At 42.0% G+C, this 21,002-nt stretch overlaps 1 protein-coding gene across 6 annotated transcripts in view; it reads right to left on the bottom strand.

Moving 5' to 3' along the window:
• Nucleotides 1-21,002, bottom strand: part of PALM2AKAP2 (PALM2 and AKAP2 fusion) — a 313,634-nt gene that overhangs the window by 227,673 nt on the left and 64,959 nt on the right. For all 6 annotated transcript variants that reach the window (XM_069476663.1, XM_069476664.1, XM_069476660.1 and 3 more), the window contains exons 2-3: nt 17,977-18,057; nt 6,356-6,486 (exon numbers count right to left, since the gene is read on the bottom strand). In XM_069476663.1, coding sequence (XP_069332764.1) covers nt 6,356-6,486; nt 17,977-18,057 — 212 coding nt within the window. The remainder of the gene's footprint in view (nt 1-6,355; nt 6,487-17,976; nt 18,058-21,002) is intronic.

Genomic DNA, 21,002 nt, shown 5'->3' with positions numbered 1-21,002 from the left:
TCCAACCAAGTTCAGTGAAACTCTTGAGGTCCAGGTTCCTAATCAGTACGCTATGCTGGAAGCGCTTTTCATCAGTACACGTTGTTTCCAGTGGAGATGTAGACTGTAGACAGCCAAGAAAGTGCAATCAAGATCAAAGGGCTTTCTAAAGAGGGAAGCCATTCCTAAAACAGGACCTGTACTTCCTGAAAGAACCTGAAGGGGGCAGTCTCACCCGTCACGATGACCACTCACCATAGGGCACGCCCAGCAACCCCTGGGTCTTGGTGCATTTGCTACACTGCTTCCCGAAGAAGCATTTGAGGGGGTTGAGGAGGGAGGAACACGTTACCTGTCCACTTTATACCAGGGGTCCCCAACCTTTTTGGCACCAGGGGAAGGGGGGCTGGGGATGTGGGGAAGTGGGGGGAGGGCGGTGCGGAGCTCTGCGGCCCCATCCCTAACAGGCCCCCAGGGGTTGCCACTGCAGCTCTACACCACGAGGTGAACTTTAGTGTAATTTCACTCAGTATCACAGGTCTCAAACATTTTTAGTTTAAAATAACAACTTTTGCTGGGATTTTCAAGAATGTGCTTTGGAAATAGGCAGAGTTGAGTTCAAATATTTGTTCTTTCATTCATTAATGGGGTCATTTGGGGCAGCAAGTTACTTCACCTCCTAGCCTCACTTCTGCCATCATCATCATCACCACCATCATCATCACCACCTCACGGGAGTGTTATGAGGCTTAAATGAGAAAATTAACGAATTAAATGGAGGTCAAAAAGCTAGGCCAATACCCCAATGAGAGTAAGAGATGGATCAGTATTAGGCAATAGTTTATAGTATACAAAGTTTTATTTTGGAGGAAAGAACAGAATGGGAAGGATAAGCGGGCTGTATTGCCAGATGTGGCTGAATGTGGGCGGGGAACCCGGCCAGGAGTAGACAGATGTGAAAAGCCAGTGCCCAGGGCTCCATTCCCCACTGCCAAAGAACAGTGAATCACCGAGTTAAAAATACCAAGTATGAAGAACACAATGAATCCCCAGCAAACGTCCTTTGTGATTTCAATGAACATTTCTGTGTCTGCCTTTCCTAGAACAGTTGTAACTGTCATCCTCTTGCTTGTCAAATCCTACAACATAACATACACATGCTTATGCTTGATGTCTCCAGTCTTTGGCTTTGAGCCTCTTGAAAATGTGGAAAATTAAGTGAGTTCTGGTATTTACCAAAGACCAACAGAGACATTCAGAGAATCTTAAGTCAGGAGCAGAAATGGACCAGTCCACTTGTATTTTGATTTTCTTTTTTTTAAAGCCACACGGCCCTCTCCAGCTTAGTAACTGGGACTTCAATATTTTATTCAATGAATATTTCATGGAACATATTTTCAAACTGACAGCTGTTCAGATGAATTAGTCATCTCTGTGATGAGTCAGTTACTTATATGTGGGGCTTTTGTTTCCTGAGAATTTGACCTCTTTCCACAATTGTGATCTGCCTCCAAAACCACTTCCTTCCACAACAGTGACATTTCTCTCCACAGGTGTATTTGTTCAGCAAAGAGATCTCTAGCCAACTCCTCAAATTAGAGAATCTCAGTATACCAGAGCTGGAAGATCCTGGGAGACCTCTCACCGGTGAGATGAGCAAACTGAGACCAGAAAGAGTGAGAGACTCACCCAAGATCACACAGCAAATTATCAGCCAAGCCAGCATTAACACCCTGGCTTTGCAACAGCTTATTCCATTTTCACTTAAAACTCTCATCTTCACTGGGGTAAGTCCAATGGGTGAGGTGGGCGAACACATTTTCCCCATATTTTTCACTAAGCAAAGAAAGTTAAGAACATCTCATTTCAAATGCTTGAGTAAAACCTGATGAAATTAGAGAATCTTAAGTGAGAACATCACAAGGCAAATGACAAGACTTGTTGTTGGGGCAGACAGGAAGTAGACTCGGCTAGTGTAGATCCAACTGCCTAAAATCTCAAAGAGCATCAACATGAGGTCCACGTGTGGCCCCTAGGGACCCATCACACACAGTGATGGCATGAACAGTGGTTGACAACGGGCCCAAGCCAGAAACAACCCCTTGCGCTTTCGAATACGACACTGGAAGGGGAGATAAAGTATATAGAAGATGTGGATATTCAAAATTAAAAAAAAAAAAAAAAAAAGAAATGTGTACAGATTTTATTTTCAACAATTCCAATCTCATTTAGTTTATTTTAACTGTAGTTTCCAGAGAGCCAAAAGTATAATCCTGACATTACCCAAGGCAAAGGAGTGCTAAAGAATGACAATCTATTTATCCATTGTGGTGACCAGGTTCTCTCCTTCCTTTCCAGCAGCTTTGATGTCCTCACTTCAAGGCCATATTGCTTTTAATTTCAGCCAGAAATCTTTGAAAAACAGTAGAATTTTCTGGCTTTTCGACAAGTAGCCAGCTTTCCTGGCCTGCATCATTTTTAGCGTGGTAAACCAAGGCTGTTTCTAATCAAGTTCAAATAAAAGCTTGGCTCCACTGTGGGGCCTATGGAGGAGAGAATTTAGCTCCAAGCCAGAGCTACAGGAGTCCCCAAAGCAGGTTTCAAATTTCCTTAAATCAAGGCAGGAAAGCTCAGAATCAGTCTGAAATCAAGGGTCAGGATTGTCCTTTATCCTTATGTGTGAAATCAAATTTGTTTCCCACTCCCCTTTGGGGCTTTCTAGGTATTAAAATGGGATTTCATTCATGGTCTATCCTTTTTTCCATTTACAGCAATCATTCTTGAACCTGACTGCTCAATAGAATTACCTAAAGCACTCTTTTAAGAAAACACAGATTCTAGGGCTCCTTACTTGGGTCAATAAATCCAAATTTCCTGGAATGAGGCCTGGGAATGCTTATTTTTAAAAATCTTCCTAGGTGATTCTAATGCCGAGGGTTTAATATTCTAGTTATGCTTTTCCTTCTTTCCTCCCTCCCTTCCTCCCTCCTTTCCTCCTTTCTTCCTTCCTTGTGGGCTGCTTTCAAAATCTAAGCACCACATATAATAGTTCTGAAAGAGAGATGGCATTCTCTATTCCAAACCACCACCAATTTATAAATAGCATTTAGAAGAAAATATGTCTGTAAACCTGGAACTTCTTGCATAGCTGACACTGTAAAAAATCTTAGAATCAGAATTAGGTGATTATGTTCTTTCTTCTTGAAGCTATCTAGAGAAATAGACATATGTCTACATGCAAATTTGCATGCTTTATTTGAAGTTTTTATCATATTCAGAATGGCCCAGACATAAAGCATTAAGACAGTCTAAATCCTATATACACTCAAAATTCTGAATTAGGTTGCTATTATCTTTTCCTTTTCTAAACTAAATGACCCAAATTTCCCTTAATCTTTCCTTGTAGGAATTTTCCCTGTTCTTTGATTACTATTCTCTATTCCTCCTTCAGTTTCTTCAAGCTACTCTTGATTCAACAACAAGGACTAGAATACCTACAGGGCACAACCGTGCTAATATACTTTATAGTTAGAAAACAGTTCATGCATCGGTTTAGGAGAATCTAATTTATTGCTAGGGGGTGACCTAGACTAGTGGGCACCAATCTAAAGATCTACAGATTAATGTTTTGCTTCAAACGAAGCAAGCTTCCTTTAGAATTCCCCTATTTAGTGGTTCTGCTGCATCTGATCTGTAGTTTCCAGGATTCCTCTTTTATAAGGATCAGATTCTGAATTTAATCTCAAAATCACTCATACTCTCTCTTCTTTCTTTCCCTCTGCATTCATGTATTGTTTCTGTTTCTCTTCTTTCTTATTAATTGCTTTTTCTGTAGATTCTAATGCAGGTCCATTTCCTGAATGCCTGCAGTTTTCAGTTCAACAGTCATGCTCCCAGAAGACTGAATTATTCACCCCTTTCTTCACTCTTCCCTGATCTGTGTTCCTTTCACTAAAGGTTGGCTGTCTGTCTCCTCCCTGTGGTTTTGGGCTTGGCCAATGACTTGCTTTGGCTAATGGCTTGTGGGCAGTTCTGAGCCTAGGCCTTGTTTCTGCTCAGCCCTCTTCCACCTCTGCCATTGCCAGAAAGAGAAAATGTCACAGTTAGCCTGTTAGTGCAGGGAAAACAAGAGCAGACTCATGCAACCTGCAGCGTCGGGTCACTTAGCCACACTCGCAAATCAGCAGAGCCGGGCAAGTCAATCCACATGGACTTTGTAGCACTCAGGAGGCTTACGATGCTGATGATGACTTACGATGCTTACGATGAGCCTTTGCAGCCATTCAAACGGCATTCTGTGAGAAAGAACTAAACCATGCTGGACTAAGAGGAAGCGTCTTAGGTGACCGAGTATCCTTTACTGGAAGAGGGAGAATAGCTCCTTTCTTCCATTGCAACTAGAGTTAAAGATGCTAATTGTTGTAGTAGAGAAGATGCCAGTAAGATGAGGGGAAGCAGAAAGTGACTTCCAGGGTAAGAAGAAACTTCTCCCTCAGGAAGAGTTTCCCCTTCCAAATCGACCATTCCCATTTGTTTTCCCGTTCCCAATTGACCTATCCTATCCTGCTGTAGGATGCCCACAGCAGCCCTGTTCCTACAGAAAGCAGCTGTGGGGAGTACAGTTCACCCCAGCACAAATCCAGTGCCCATTTGGCCAATGTCTAGCAAAGCCATGACTGGGGCAGAAGAAATGTCTCCTGAATCTAGGCCTAAGCACCTACCCCTTTAGGCTGTTATGATTTCTTTCCTTCTGGCTTAGGTAGCTCTTAAAGGGACTCAAAGGGATTGCCTGCATATATCGAGTGAGCTCTTTATTCTGCTGACTCAAAGGATAAATAGAGATTTTCTTTATTTTTCCCAGTATAGTTACACCCACCTGAATGATAAACTGGCTCCTCACTCATATGCCTCACTCCAATGGTCAATGTAGCCAAACTCAGTCTCAATTTAAGACTCTAGCCTCCAAGTGTAATGGCTCATTCTGCAAGTGACAGTTACCTACTATTGGACCATAATAATGACATATTTGTATTCAAGCCAAGGTGAAACTGCCAATTTGGTTGGAAGAACACATTTTCCAATGCCATTTAAGAAAAAATAGAAAAGTTCATGTAATTAATTTTACCTTATTTTCCAAATCCTTTTTGCCTTTTGACTATAATAATACCTACTATCTATCTATTCATATGATATAAATGGTGGGTAACAGTTTGGCCTTTCCCTTCGTATTCTAAGAAAAAGTATGAGTGTGTACACATGTATGTGTATACATACACACGTGTGTGTGGTGTGTGTGTATGTATATATACACACACATACACCCCACAAACTTTTTCTTGGTTGGTCCCCCCACTAGCAAAGATTAGCCAAGCTGCTCTGAAAGTTCTTTAGGGATATTAGGACCCAAGCACAGTAGGGACATAGGCTGACGTATGCCTTTGGGGTTGACTAGGCCTGTTTTCCCTTGAGTGACACTACTGGAGTCCCCTAGGAGTCCTCAGAGTCTTCATTCACTTTTGGGTATAAATGCCTGATAGTAGTTTAGCTATTATCCTTTGTATTTTAAAAGAGCTCAACACCCCAGGAGAAGGAGATGAAGCCCTGGCTTCAGGCAGAATTTGGTGGGATGGGTCACGGGGGTAGACTTGGTTCTAAGGCATCTACAGTTGCCACTTTCCACTCTCATCTGCTATCTCTGGCTACATGTCCTGGGGCCTGGGATGGCTACAGTTCCCAAGTGGAAACCTATGTTTGCGCTCCTGTATGAGCCTGGCCAGCCACTGGCCACACACAGGTCACTTATGTCCCAGGCTGAAATGGTCTGATCCTGGCTGAGAACCGTAGTGGAAGCAAAGCACCCTCTGAGTAGTGAAAGTAGACAATACAAAGTTAATTTTTAGAGGGCAGGCATATAACCAACAGAGGTGCTCTCACTGAGCCCTTCTGTACACTTCAATGCCAAGACCCTTGGCTACAGCTTTCCCATCCTGAATTGACCAAATATAGCAAATCTGGAAGCAGACCTACTACACCAGCAATAACGGCTAACAACCTGGCCCAAAGAAGGAGAAAGATGCAAGCTGATCCAAGAACTCAGAAGGGAGCATTCAGCGAAGAGGCAAGCTGATCACAACAGCTCGGTGGCCTGTGAAGACAGCGCTGTGCTGTACTACAGCGCAATATAATAGTAGTACTCTGGTAATAAATAACTCTGGGTCATCTGGCAAAGTTTAAATGATACCAATGTGCTCTGTTTAGGAACATAATTCTAAAGCTCTGGAAAAGGAGACAGCACTGAGGACGGCCCCCTAGAGGAGAGCGGTAGTTACTGCACCGTGAAGCTACTTCATGGGGACCCTGGGCTGGAACGACCTACCTCTGAATGTTATCTTCAAGTTGCTTGACTCTGAACTCATCCTCCTCAGACTGCCGCCTCCTGGCTTCCTCCTCTTCCGCGGTTCCAGCGGGTATACCCTGCAGCAGCCATTTTTCCCGAAGCACTTTGGACTGTGGGAATGAGGGAAGACAACAGACAAGATGATACTTTTCAGTCCACACCCTCCCCTCCCTATGCTGTTTCAGCTCCACCCCTCATCAGTGTTCGCCTGAATCGCTGCCTTCACCTCCTCACTAACTTGGCTCCCTACTTCCCCCGGGCCCAACCCCCAGAGAACCGCCAAAGGGATTTATTTCTACATCATTTTCTATTATTAAAAAAAATTAAAAACAGTAAACTCTATAAATGGATGCCCATGTAGCATCATCTAGATGTAACAATTATAAGCATTTTGCCATATTTTCCTATATATTTTTTCATCAAAGCATTTTAAAGTAAATAACAAACACCATGACATTTCACCCATCAATATTTCAGTATGAGTCTCTAAAAAATATGGACTTTTTTATGCAATTATGACTCTATTATACAGTTTCCTAAGATCACCTAATATCTGGTCCATATTAAAGTGCTCTTTTTTAAAAGATTAATCTATATCGTGCCTCTTCTTAAAAACCCTTTAATGATTTCCAACCATCCTCCGCAGTAGTCTCCAAACGTTATAAAAATCATACACCCCACCTGTGCCAGTGTACTAATGCATTGTAAGGTGAAATAAAAAGTTTGTGTTTCAGGGCAATGGTTGGGAGGGAGCAATTACTGCTTTTAGAAGGGAGATGAAAACAGCTCAAGAAAGAGGCATGTTGAAACGTCCTACAAGGAATAGCAAGGAAGGTCGGTGAGGAGAATTTTGATTTGGGTTTCCACTTACATGTCCCCTAGGTGGCAGGAGGCAGCTACTGAATGTCTGCAGGGACTGGACCCAGCACAGGATGGCTGAGGACCAGTGAGCGTGTCCACGGATAGGTCAGTGGTCAAAGGACAAAACCACTGTGAGGACACAGGGCACATGACCAAGTCTTCCCCACAATAGTGGGTAACTGAAGGAACAACAGCTATGAACCCAGCTGACACAGGGTAAGGGCCAGGTCCCTGGGTTCCCTGGCATCAACTCTGTCCATAGAGTTGATCTCATCAGGTAGGGCAAGCAAGGTGGAAGGAAAGGGAGCTCTCACAACCACTGAGAGCTGGGACATCTGGGCTTGGCGCAGACTCTCTGTAGCTCTTATGAGCAAAAGGTGCACAATTCCATAGACTCTCGTTATATGTGGGATTAAGGGCTACTTATTATGAACCTATCAAAATGAGTTTTTAAAAATTATTAACATTTAGTACTAATAAGTTAGACTTCACTAATGGTCCTGATTCACCACTCTCCTGAGCAGTCCAGGGGTCGTTCAGCACCGTGGAGACCCTGCGATGCCTGGGAGCAAGTTCAATCCGGCCAGAACTCCTGCACTTCCAGGACAGGCACTTCGTTGGCAATGCACCATCAGTGCATGTCCAGGTAGCTATGGCTTTAATAGGTGTTATTCTTGTCTTGTAATTACAAATCTCTTCATTACACATCATTTTGTGGAGATCAGTTTGGTTACTCTTACAGCACATAGAGAAGCAAATTTATAGCATTTGACCCGCAATTTTCAAAGACATGAGCTCATTCATACAGAAGTCATTTCTAACTGTACTGCTAAAGTGACTATAGACAGGAAGCACCCCCACACTCCAGTATGCTTAAATAATTACACACCGTTGGTAACATGTGGTCTATAAATGTGTTCTATATAAATAGTTTGCATCTACCACCAAGGTAAGTATAAAAAACATACAGTTTTTAAGTTATAGGGCATCATTTAATAATATAGAATCACGTGTAAAACCTCACAGTACAATTTGTTTATGTTGGTGGCTCTCCAAAGCCTTATTAGAGATTCTTTTCCCTCAGAATGTGGGAATAGGTGGGGAAAATTGGTTACTCTTTCTGTGTGGGCTACAGAAGGAAAAAAAATCAGAACCACTGTTGTCCACTTAAGCCACTCAGAATTCCCTAGACAGATCCTGCTTGCATATTGCAAGAGTCCAATTTTAAATCAATTATTGTTTTTGTGTTTTATTCAGATATTCGATCCAATGTAGATGCAAAATAAACTTTTCATTTGTAGCAACGCTGAAGTAGAAGGATAATTATTGCTTTTCTTCTCTTGACCTATAACCTGGCTTTACAATTTACTCTCAGGAGGAGATTGGGAGAGGCCATGTCGAACAGTGGTTAAGAGCCTAGATTCTGGAGCCAGTTTGCCATTTACTGGCTGAATCACCTTGGACAGGCTCCTCCTCATGGAGCCTCAGTTTTCTCATCTGTAAAATGGAGACGACAACAGTGCCCATCTCAGAGGGTTGTTATAAGGATTAAATTAGTTCATACACTAAAAGTGTTGGGCATATACTTTGCACTACAGAAATGTTTGTTATTGCTGATGTTTGTCCTGTTTTCTTGGCCTCTCCTCCATTCACCTGAGAAAGAGCAGGTAAAATGCCACCAGAGAAGTCTTCTTCCACCTCTGCTGTCAAGATCAGCGTCTCTCTGCTCTGTCTCATGTAGCAGGGACAATACCATATAGCACTTTCATACTGTCCTCAAATTATTTCTTTTTACATCTGTTCCCCTGCTAGACCGCCAGCTCCTCCAAGGCTGGGACTGTCCCTTATTCACCTTTGCATTCGTTCTAGCACCTAGCCCAGTTCCAGTGAATGACTGAGTAAATGGATTTTCCTTCACTCTAACTACTTGGGAGGGGCAGGGATCACACTTCCAAGTGCTTTCTGTGCTAAATTGTTTGGCATTAACCTGGCCCAAACCACAGATGGTAAAAACCCTAGGATTTCAGGAGACAGATATCCTGGCATCTCCAGTCTTGGCATGAGAACCCTTCTAGAGGGCAGCCCTGGGCAGTCCTAGCCTTCTCCACCCCAGCAGGCATGTTCTGAAGCCACCTCTTCTTGCAACTCAAGGAAGTGGCTACTCTTGGGAATGTTCCCTCTGCCCTTCTTCACATAGCCTCCTGCCCCCACGTGCAGAGTCTAGCACCCTCATTTCTGGCCAAAGCAGCCTGGTGACCCTGGGCACCCAGAGGCCCATGTCCCTCTACTTATCTCTTCCCTTGAGACAGCAGTGACATCATCAAAAACGTCCCCAACAGGAGGAACCCAGAAGAGCGGCTCTAACAGAAAAAAGTAGTAGGCCTGTTCTTAGTAAGTCTGTTTCACAATGGTGTTTTGACATTAAAAAAAAAAAAAAAAAAAAAAAAGCATAGTTGATTTTTCACTTGGCTCCAAAGTCATGCTGCCAGTGGAAACCAAAAATTCAAATACATTTACTCTAAATTTCCCTCCTTTTGGCCCGAGGACCAAATGGGTTAGGCCCTCAGAATATAACAGGAATTATGGGTTTCCCCTGCACTGTTCTGGCTCGTGCTGACTGCCTGAGGTTTCAGAATTTAGTGATGAGCATAACTCTATAGAAATGAAACTAAACATAAAAAAGTTTTCTCTTTGTTTGGCCCTTACTGTCCAAATAACATATATTTCCCCAAATGTATCACAGCTCACAGGTGCGAAGAACTGTCAAATTTCATGTGTGTCAAATGGATGCAGCCATGAAGAGTCAGGACAAGGAAGGAGGGGCTGGGTTGTTGGCAGCCAGACAAATGGAGCCTTGATGGGTGCTTCTGGAAGGCAGGACAAAGACAGCCCCTAAAGTAAATCTGTTTATTCCTCTACTGGTCCACCCCAGCTTTGGAAAACAAAACTAGAACAGAGCTTCTCAAACATAAACATCACCAGGAGAGCTTGCTATGACAAGGATTCCAGGGCCCCACCCACAGCGATGTGGATTCTCTAAGGCAGGTAGGACCTGGGAATTTGAATTTTAACAAGCTCCCATGTGATGCTGTCTTTGCTGCTGCTAGTCTGAGAGCCACGATTTGAGTAGTAGTGCACGAGAGCCTGTGACTACCCAAATGCTTGGAGAACAAATGAGCTTTTTCACTGGCTGGCCAAACACAGTGGTCTAAAATAGAACTCCTCATCCTCATCCTCTCCTTCAGCACCCCCACTGCAGGAGCGGTGGCTCCCGCATCCCTTCTCTACCTGCCAGGAACACTGCCAGTCCCTGAGACCCAGCCCAGGAAGACAGGCAAGTCCCTACCCTCGCAGAGCCTTCATCCCAATAAACAAGGATGCAGGACAATTTCGGAGTACAGTGCTGCCTGGGAGGAGGGAGGCAGGACAATGCACCAAAGATGGACCGAGGGAGGACACTTTAGGCAGGAAAGGGCTCTCCAAGGACGTGAACATTTGAGCTGAGATCCCAGGGGCATTCCAGGCAGGGGGACTGGCCAATGTACTAGCCTGGAAGAAGGGACAGAGTTTGCTGTGCTTGTGGACCAGAAAAAAAGCCCGAGTGGCTGGACCATTATGAGAGGCAGTGGGGAAGGAAGGCAGAAAAAGTTGAAGATGGAGAGGAAGGCGGGGGCTAGATTAGGCAGGATTCTGTAGCTTTATTAAGGAGTTTTCTGTTTGTTCTAAGCTCAACAGGAAGAACAGCCTGCGAGGGCCAGGATTACGAAGCACAAGTGATGGGAGTCTATCGCATTGTTCAAGTGGTGGAGCATATTAGCTGGAAACAGCAGAAGCAGAGGGAATGGAAAGCATGCGGCGTATCTCAGAGGTAGAATCAATATCACTTGCCAATAGATTAGATGTGGGGGATGAGAAAAAGGGAAGGATTAAAGGCAACATACAGATATTTGGTTTGAACAAAAGGGTGCATGGTGGTATCATTAATCAGAGTCGGGAAGACTAGAGGAAGAACAAACGATAGAAAAGTAGAAAATCAAAACTCTCATTTTGGGCATGTTAAGCTTGGAAGGCTTCTAAATGAAAGTGATATCCGTGTAAGTGGCAATGTCAGGAAAGCAGTGGAACACAGAAGCCTGGAGTTCAGGGGCAATTGGGCTGGAGTCATCAATACATAAATGATCTCTGAAGCCAAGGTACTGGGTGATGATGGTGACGGTGATGGTAATTCTTACAGAACTCTTACTGCGTTATGTGATTTATAAATCCACTTAACTTTCACAGAAATCCCACGAGGTAGGAGCTAATATTAAGTAACTTGTCCATGGTCTCCAATGTAGTGAGATGTGGCTGCGGGGTTTGAAGTCAGAACATGCACTCTACTGTCCAGCCTCTGTGTAAGATCACCCGAGAATCCCCAAATAGGATTTATGAAGTCATCAGCCACCGCTGATCTACTCTCTAACGTGGATGACTGTTTTCCAGCCCCTCTCACAGGGGGTTCCATACTGATGCTCTCCCTTCCACACTTACCCCCGAGTCCCTGGCAGTCAGGGGCTGTATCTTCTGTTCATCCACAGAGGCTGACATGTGAGGCTATGGGTGGTAATAAGTACGTGTCTAATGCATGAATTATTGAAAATCCATGCACACACACTGTATTTTAGCAAATATAAAATCTTAGACTATTATAACTAAAAAAGACCTCAGAGATCATCTAATCCAATCTACAGATTTTCAGCTACAGAGAAGGGAACTGCAGGGGAAAAGCCACTTTTCGAGGGGATCCAAGTAAACAGTGAGGAGTTTCTGGGGTCAGTCGTGGGGCAGAGTGGGAGATGAATCAGGACTGGTAGTAAGCCTCCAATTTCTTTCTGATCAGACATTTGTTATTTTTATAAGTCATATCTGGCGATCTTTTTACTTTCTAATTCTGGCTTTGACATCATACTTAGATAAGACTTCCCTGCCCTTAGGCTATAAAAATATTCACGTGTGATTCCTTCTTATACTTTTATGATTTTTACTCCAAATCCTTCATTCACCTGTAATCTGGCTGAAGCTGATATTGGCTATATTAATGAATGGTGGTTGGAATATGGCTAAAATCAATTCTCTTGGAAGATGTGGTAAATTCAGGGCAAGGCAATGGTTGTGTTTATGTTTTCAGTCATTCATTCATGACCTTTCCCTCTTCCCCTTCCCCAATCCTTCTCACCCTTTCCTTCCTCCTCTTTAACTCCCAATAAGACGTTGGTTTGGTTTTGAGATTTTGTTACGTGATTCAGACTTCACAGGGAGAAGCTGCCACAAGACTTCTGATAGAAGAAAGTAAGTTTTAGCTTTCACTAAAGCTCAAGTGAAGACGTGAAGGAAAGAAGGGATGAGATACAAAGTTCCTTTCCACTGTATTCTGTGCCTATCTGTTCAATATTTTACAATTTGAAATTGGCCTTTCACACATACCCAAGGAAAGTCTAAAATTAGTGCTAAAGGTTCAACATAGTGAAAGACACTGTAACATCTCTGCAGCAAGCCTCCTGATACCTTTCGGCTCTTCAGCAAATGACCTTGGTGGGTTGATAATAAATATTTCACAGGGTCACAATTCACTCTTTGATCATTTTTTATTCAGTCTTCTTGAAAGAAAAGGCTGTGGTCTTTAAAATATAATGACAGTTTTCATAGCTTGGGTTAGAAGACAACTCGAGTAAGGGTTCCCTGCTCATGAATAAATAATTCAAAGGCAGTTTATGTATTGAAGATGTGGTATTAACGATTTGATTCTGACAGTGCTGACTCTGTCAGACAAACCTTTATAAATGTGACAGTCCCAAAGGAATTCATGTTGCAATACGTACTTAGTGCCTACTCTGTGCTGGGACTTTGAATAGACCAATAAAATAGACAAATCTCTAGTAATTCAACCAAGGGGCAAAAGGAAATATTAAATTTGGTCTGTGCTGGTATAATATAGTAGTTGATTTATTTTTTTTTAAATTCACATAATCACAAGTCACATTATAAAAACAATAAAAATAAATAATTGTTTTCCATGAAATAAAAAGCCAAGACAATTTTTCAAAAGAAGAATAATGATAACTCTTGCTTTATGAAATATAATAATATATTAAAAAGCTATAGGGATGAAATAAGAATGGTACTGGCACAAGAATGGGCAGATTAATGGAATAAAAAGAATCTACAAATGATGGACTCGAGTATGAGTAAGAATTATGTATGTGATTAAGAAGACATTTGGGTCAGTGCAGGAAAGGATGAATTAATCAATAAATCATATTGAAACAAGTGGCTAGCATTAACAAAAAGTAAAGTTATATCCCTAACTTCATGCCTTATAGGAAAATAAATTCTAGATGGATTAATGCTATTGAAGTATAAGAAACATCACTGGTAAGTATTTGAGATGGGGAGGTTCTTTCCAAGGATGACATCAAATTCAGTAATCGCAAAGTAAAAGAATGCTAGATGTGATTTCATAAAAAAAATACATAAATTTTTTATGGGAATTTAAAAAGCCCATATATAAAAATCAAAAAAGAGATAAAAGTTAATGTAATTTGGATACTGATGTCAATATAATTTCATGTTACCCACAGGTTGGTAAGCCCTGTGAATAAGGGTGACATGTCTTAATCTATAGAAATATATAGGGAAAAAAAGTACAGAAGGATATACCTCCATGTGAGTTCTATCTGGGTGGTGAGTATACAGTTGATATTTTTTTTCTTTACATTTTCTTATACTTTTAAATTTATTTTTTGTGATGATCATATATTCCTTCCTTTTATAGTCAGCAAAATAATATTGCTATCAAAATTGCTTACTGGCTCTACTTGTATTTCTTGAAAATTCTTACATCACAAATATTGGATACTAACTATAGCTAAGAATCTTGCAAAAAGAAATATGAGTTTAATTTACCCAGGAATTCAAAGTAACTTGAGGATTCCTAATCACTGGGGTGTGGCAGGTAATATTTCAACATTTTATACCTTGGTCCTTCATTGTGTTATAGAATTTGCTCACAGTCCATATATAAGGTAATGATATGCCATTTTGTGGGTTAACTCCCTGTATACTCCTAAATATTTCAATGAGCAAGTTTATTAAACAAATACCCCAGTGCTTAGACTATTGTCTTACTTTCTATTTATTTCCTTTAACCAGAGACCAGTGAATCTGTCTAAATAATTCATGTCACTGCCTAAGAATAAGTGTCCACCGACTATTTAATAAGACAATTATATAATTCTCATATGTGAAAATTATATCTTAAGATATAGAATATGAGAATTATATAAATAATATGAAAATTATATCTTAATAAATATGAAACCTAACTCCAATGTTTTCCCATTTACCTTTGCACTGAGAATATTTTTTTTCTTAGCAAGCATCTGGGATTTTGTAAATTAATGAAATAAATATCGACTCCTGACATATTTCCTAACATTGAGAACTTCCAGGAATTTAATCACTGTGACATGTCTCCACACAATCTAAATTTTTTGGAGTCCATGCAAATATACTTAGAGTAAGAGAGACAGCAATGATGGTCATTGGCATGTCTCTAGACAAGTTATTCAAAAGCAGTATTTCTTTCAAAGAGCACAGTGTCTAGAAAGAGCATGGTCTGTGGAAGCAGACAGCCCTGAGGCTCCCCCTAGGCTCCCTCACGCTTGTAGTCTTTATGTTCTTGGGCAAACTCCTTGACCCCATGAGTTCGTTTCTATACCTGCAAGATGGGGAGGGTAACATCTAGCTTGTGGTCATTATTGAGGGTATGTATGTAAAGTACGAGGCACACGCTAGGCACTCAAAGAAATAATGACTATTACTGAGGGCGGATGAGAAGATGACAAGCCTCCCGTGCTGCCGGGAGAAAGCTGGCAGACTCTCGACCAAGAGAGGCTCATGGAGGAGGAAAACAGAACTTCAGTGAATTTACTTCCATCCAGGTGTGAGGCCACCAAACTGCAAAATGAATGATCACAGGGAAGAGGACTCACCCTGTTCAAGTTCAGTCAACAGCTTATTGATTTGAAGTGGAACATACTCCTTTGGCAGGCCTGAAGTGACCATATCTCTCAATCAGGCACCCCCTTCCTTATGTTGAAATGACTCAATTATTTTAGGAAGGATGGACTCAGAACAAGAGAGGCAGAGTCATGAAGGAAGTTTCACCTGGGCCATAGTGAGGCCTGAGGACCTCCTCACTCTACCACTGACCCCACCTCATCAGCACGCAGAAACTCGGTACCTCCCAGGGCTGGAGGTCTCTCTGCAGGTAGTACCAGACAAACATTGCCCCCTTTGGAATCTCTGAGCTTTCCTTTTCCTTTTTCTTTTTCTTTTTCTTCTTCTTTTTCTGGAGACAGAGTCTCACTCTGTTGCCCAGGCTAGAGTGCAGTGGCGTCATCATAGCTCACTGCAACCTCAAACTCCTGGGCTCAAGCAATCCTCCTGCCTCAGCCACCACCACAGCCAGCTAATTTTGAGCTTTCCTTTCTCAATGTCCAACGCTAACAATCCACCCTCATTCTGTCCACACAAGCCTTTCCCAGAGCAGGAAAAATATAATGCATTGGCTTCCACTTACTACGTTACAATCACCTCCAGGATTCTCCAGCACCCCTACCCCCAACCCCTGCAATAGCAAGATAACCTTGGTGAAAGTGTTGGGTGTTCCCTTAAACAGCCAATCTCATCAACTGCCGGAGAATTTTACCAGGATAATCACAAAGAACTATCTGATTTCCTTGTTTTCAAGTTCCTGAAGGAAGCTCACTGCTTCCCCATGCAAAACTAAGTAATTTTTACTGTTGTTTCTGTTGATTGAATGGATAGATGGATGGATGGATGGATGGGTGGGTAGATGAATGGATGGGTGGATGAAAAATAGATAGATGGAATATGAACAGAATGTAGTAACACTGTGCTGGACTCAGCCACAAACAAGCCCTTGCTATCTTATGTGGCACCCAGAATGACAAGAGGGACAAAAACCCTTGATATTCTGACATATGTTCTTAGCCTGACTTTGGATTCAAGGAATGCAAAAGTAAAGAATTACATCGACCTTAAAGAGATGAGAAGCTTTCTAGTCAAAAGCAGCTTCTTATTCATTCAGTCCTCTTATTTTAAAGTTCACCTTTAACCAAGAATTCACTGAGGTTTTAGTACATTTTGGTCTCCCACAAGTACTGTACTGAATTGATTGTACTCTGAGCCAGAGACCCAGCTCTGTCCAGGTTGACCTTGAACAATTCACTCAGTTCTATTAAGTGTTTTAAGCCCTTTCTGTGCAAGAAGAGGATACTAATTTTAGCCCTCAATCCTCCCTCAGGAATGTAGTAAGGACAGAGCAACAGCATATGGGATATAATGCAAGCTCCTACAAAAAGAGGTCTGTAAATGAATTTACAGGACGAACAGAGAGAAATTAGTAATATTCTCAGAATCATGCTGCTTTTCCTCCTTTTAAGCACATTTCTCTGCTTAAAGTTGATGGTGAGCTGATACACATGCTAAGCAGATAGAGGTCATGCTGCTATTTGAAATCAGTAACCAGCTTGCTGGTGATTCTCATTCTGGGGATTCATTTAGCACAAACCTGTTTTCTAGAGAAGAACGAGAAATGCAACCATAAAGGTCCACCTTGTTTTAAAACGTCCAAGTAATCTATACCTAGAATCACCCCAAAAGTCAGTGCCACCTTCCCACTCAGCCCTCTGAGAAATGCAATTCTGTGCACACAATGTCACAGCAACATGAGATGAACAGTGGAAGGTTTTCCTAAAAACAAAAACAAACAAACAAAAAACCCCCCAATAGCCCAGGAACAGTCACAGGCAAGCAGCAATTCCTTGCTGGCCATGGGAATGGAATGTGGTCACAGTATTCTCTGGACATGCAGAAAGCAACATTCTGCAGCCAGTGGGATCCTTGTGACAGTGACAGAGCTTTCTGCTGGGCTGTAATCAATTACAACGCTTAAGTGCATTATGTGTTTTTTCCCCAACATCCTCCAGTAAACTGTGAAGGCGCATTATGTTTTAAAGAAAAAATAAACAGCTCTCACACGTACGCACTCTCTCTCTTCCCCTCTCTTTTTAACATGGTGCAATGGAGACCCAACCAAGTCAAATCATATAAAAGCCATCTTTGACCCAACTGCTTGTTCTCACAGAACACTTTCAAAATTGTTAAGGTAGAAATAAAATAAATGAATAATCTAAAATACATGGTTGTATTCTTAGATCACACTGTTTTATCTCCCTTTTCTCCATATCAAGAAAGAAAATATTAACACTTTTAATGAAAAAAAAAACCCATTCTGTTAAATGTACCTTTTGGAGCCCCTGAGCAAACACACCCAGCACCTATGCACAGGAGAAAAGCCCTGGCACACAACCTCACCCGCCCTGTGGAGTATTCTCATCCAATTGCTATATATAGCCACCACATTTCAGATGTACACACCCTCCACCCCGTCCACATGCACGCTGTAATCTCATGCTTGCAGAAATTGGAATGCTGTAACAATGCCCTGAATTGGAGAAATTCACAAGAAAAGCCAAGAGATGGTTTCCTGATTGAATGAAAAAGGCTGGTTCGGTTGGCGGCAGTGCCTTCACGGCAGGGCAGGCTCTGCCCAGCTCTCCGGAGTGTGATCTGCATGTCTAATAATGGAATGGGTTCCTGGGATCAGCGCTTACCTTGGAATGCTGCAGCAGAAGTATCTGCTCGTCAAGCTGTTGTCGCTTGCCTTCTATTTCTGTCTGCCTCTTTCTTTTTTCCTTGAAAATAAAGAGAGAGAGGCTGTAAGAGTGGGTGGGTGTTGGCTCCAGAAATGTTAAGGCAGGAAGCAGCAGCAGCAGCACACATCTGTATAGACACTTCCAGAGACACCGAGCACACACGCAGCGTCACCTGCCCCACCGTCTCTGGGTGTGTTGCAAGCAGCAGCAGTCTCCTAACATGTCTGCTGTGGGCTCAAAGAGTGGGAGAAATTCTCCTCACTCAGCTAGGCTGCAAAATTTAATCCAAAAGAATAGGCGGTTTCTGTACACACACACACACACACACACACACACACAGCCATGCTCTGTGCAGTTTTCATTTGGAGACAAAGAATAAAGATGTCTCAGTCCAAAAGACAGGTTATTACAAACTGCAAATATGATAGAATAAAACAGTAGGAAATTCTAGGGTTATTCTTTTATCGAAATGATAATATATGAATATCCGATGTAATTTCAAATTTTGTAGGACAAATCATCCAGTTGGATATACCAAGCAATGCAAATGAGATGGGTGATCTTTGCTTCAACTAGCCTTGTGGGGGAGCATTTCATGTGGGTGGGGCTCACCGAGGTTATGGGAAATATGAAGTTTGGAATCTGTCTGCCTGGGTCCCACTCTCAGCTCTACCACTTGCTACCTGAGTGACTTCTGGCAAGTTCTTTCATCTCTCTGGGTCTCAGTGCTCTCCCACATAAAGTGGAGATAATAATGGTACCCAGACCATATAGAGTGTGGATTAAGAGTTGATGCATGTAAAGTGCCTATAACAGTGCCTGGCACACAGTAAGCACTAAATTAATGTTACTTGCTATTATTCTGATTGCCACATGTTCACTTCTCGGTAATACCTAGAAACTGGCTTTAAAGGGATGTATTTTGCTTGCATTTCCACCATAACCTTTCCATTAGAGTGGACCCTTCATATTTTTCTTCTCCATACTTCTCCAATGCAGACAATAAACACCATATGAATGTGATGCATGAGAACAGAAAGGCCTGCTCCTAGGATAGCTTCCTCGGTAATGTTTTGTTTCCAAAGTGTACAGAGCTCGTGTACGGAGACATTGACTGCACTGAATCATTTTCCTTCGCTCACATATGCAGGGAGAAACTTGTTAGACAAGACATAATGGCATTTTACAATGCAACAGCCAAACCCCAGAGAAGACAATAACATAAAGCTTGGCTGTGGTGCTCTGTGTTAACGGAAGCATTTATTTTATGCAGTTACTACATTTCTGGGGATGTGATTACACCACTACTATTGAAATCAATGTGATAATAATTTGTGTTATAACCAAGTTTTCTGTGCAAAGCCCAGACTTTAAGAAATATTAGCTCATAATCTTGAGCCACTAGAACATAACCACCAAGTGAAGGATATAATCTCCCTGCCAAAATAAGACGCATGAGTATTTTAGGAATTTACCATTCACCAAAGAACTCTAATCAATGATGCATAATTGATGCTACTTGATCCCAGAATATGTCCAATAACATATGACAGTAGATAGGAAAAGAATATTCTACATTAGTACCTTTAGCACTCCATAGAACTTAACCGCTTATACCTCATCTCTATCGGGACTACTGAAGGGGTTTCCTTACTAGTCTCCCTGCCTCCAAGTCTTGGCTTCTCCAAGTCACCCTCCACATTGCTGCCCAAGTGGTATTCTCAAATGGAAATCTGATCACTTCCACCCCGTGCCTAAAACTCAGAATGTCTCCCTAGTGCCTAGTGCAAAGAGCAAGTTCCTCAGCCTGGCCAAGGAGGCACCCATCTATCTCACAGCTTCATCAAAGCCATGACCCCCTAGCCATATATTTCAACTTCAGCAGCTACTTGCAGTCTCCCAATCTTCCAGGCTGGTTCATGTCTTCCTAGGTTTGCCCTTACTGCTTCTTCTAATAATAATGAATGTCCCTTGCTGCTTCATTTGGTAAAAACGTGTTCATTGTTGACAGCACAGTTTAAATATCAATGAAGATATAGTGAACACCTGTCCATTTTGATCTGTCCAGTCTTTTTTCCTTTGGGGAACACATCTACCCTCACTGTAAATGGCTCTGGTGGAAATGCCAGTCATGGTCAGTCCCATATACCCCAGTGCATCCCTGCCACCAGGACTTGTGTGTGAGGCAGGTTGGGCCAATCATACGACCTTAACTCTTTGCAACAGCTATCGATCCAAGGGATGGCTAAGTGAACCGAACAAGACCAATAAGAGACATTTCTAGGGACAGACACATGAATAACCTATCACTAGGGTTAAGCTGAGACGATGTACTTCTGAGTGGCAATTTTCCCACGCCACGTGGAAGAAATGCATCTATATTGGAGAAAATGAGGCCAACACGCAGAGGGAAGCAGAGTTGAAAGACAGAGAAAAAAGGATCCTAATACATTGTTTGAGTCCCAGATCTAGTCACACATGAAGCCAGAACCATCCCTGGGCTTCTTAACTTATATACACTAATAAATCTCCCTTTTGCTTAAGCTAGTTTGTGTGATGTTTCTGTCACTTACAACTCAAACAGTACTGACAAATATAGAAGCCTTTTCTGCTGCCTCCAAATAGACCTATCACTCCCACCTTTCTCTCCCCTCTTCACTGGCTGTGGATTTTTCTACATTAGTACCTTGAGTACATTAGCCCTTTCTACACTTAACTGTGTACACATCTTCTCCCTCTAACAAACTATGGGCTTCTCCAGGACAAGGATCTTGGCTGATGCATTTCTAAAGTCTAGAACATTGTGTGAGGAACACAAGTAATAGATGCCTGGTGAGTATTTCTGAATGAACTATACATTGTGTTCTCCTCTGATTGTATTTGTTTATCCACATCCTTCATTCAAATGAATTATGTATTTGCACTCTTGACTTCAATGGCAGCAAAATATACTATTGAAAACTCATTAACTGTCAGTCCATAAA

Source organism: Eulemur rufifrons, chromosome 7 (genome assembly GCF_041146395.1).
Source record: "Eulemur rufifrons isolate Redbay chromosome 7, OSU_ERuf_1, whole genome shotgun sequence".
NCBI classification, from domain to species: Eukaryota; Metazoa; Chordata; class Mammalia; order Primates; family Lemuridae; genus Eulemur; species Eulemur rufifrons.
The sequence above is the reverse complement of the archived record's forward strand: the minus strand, read 5'-3'. Positions and strand labels throughout refer to the sequence as shown.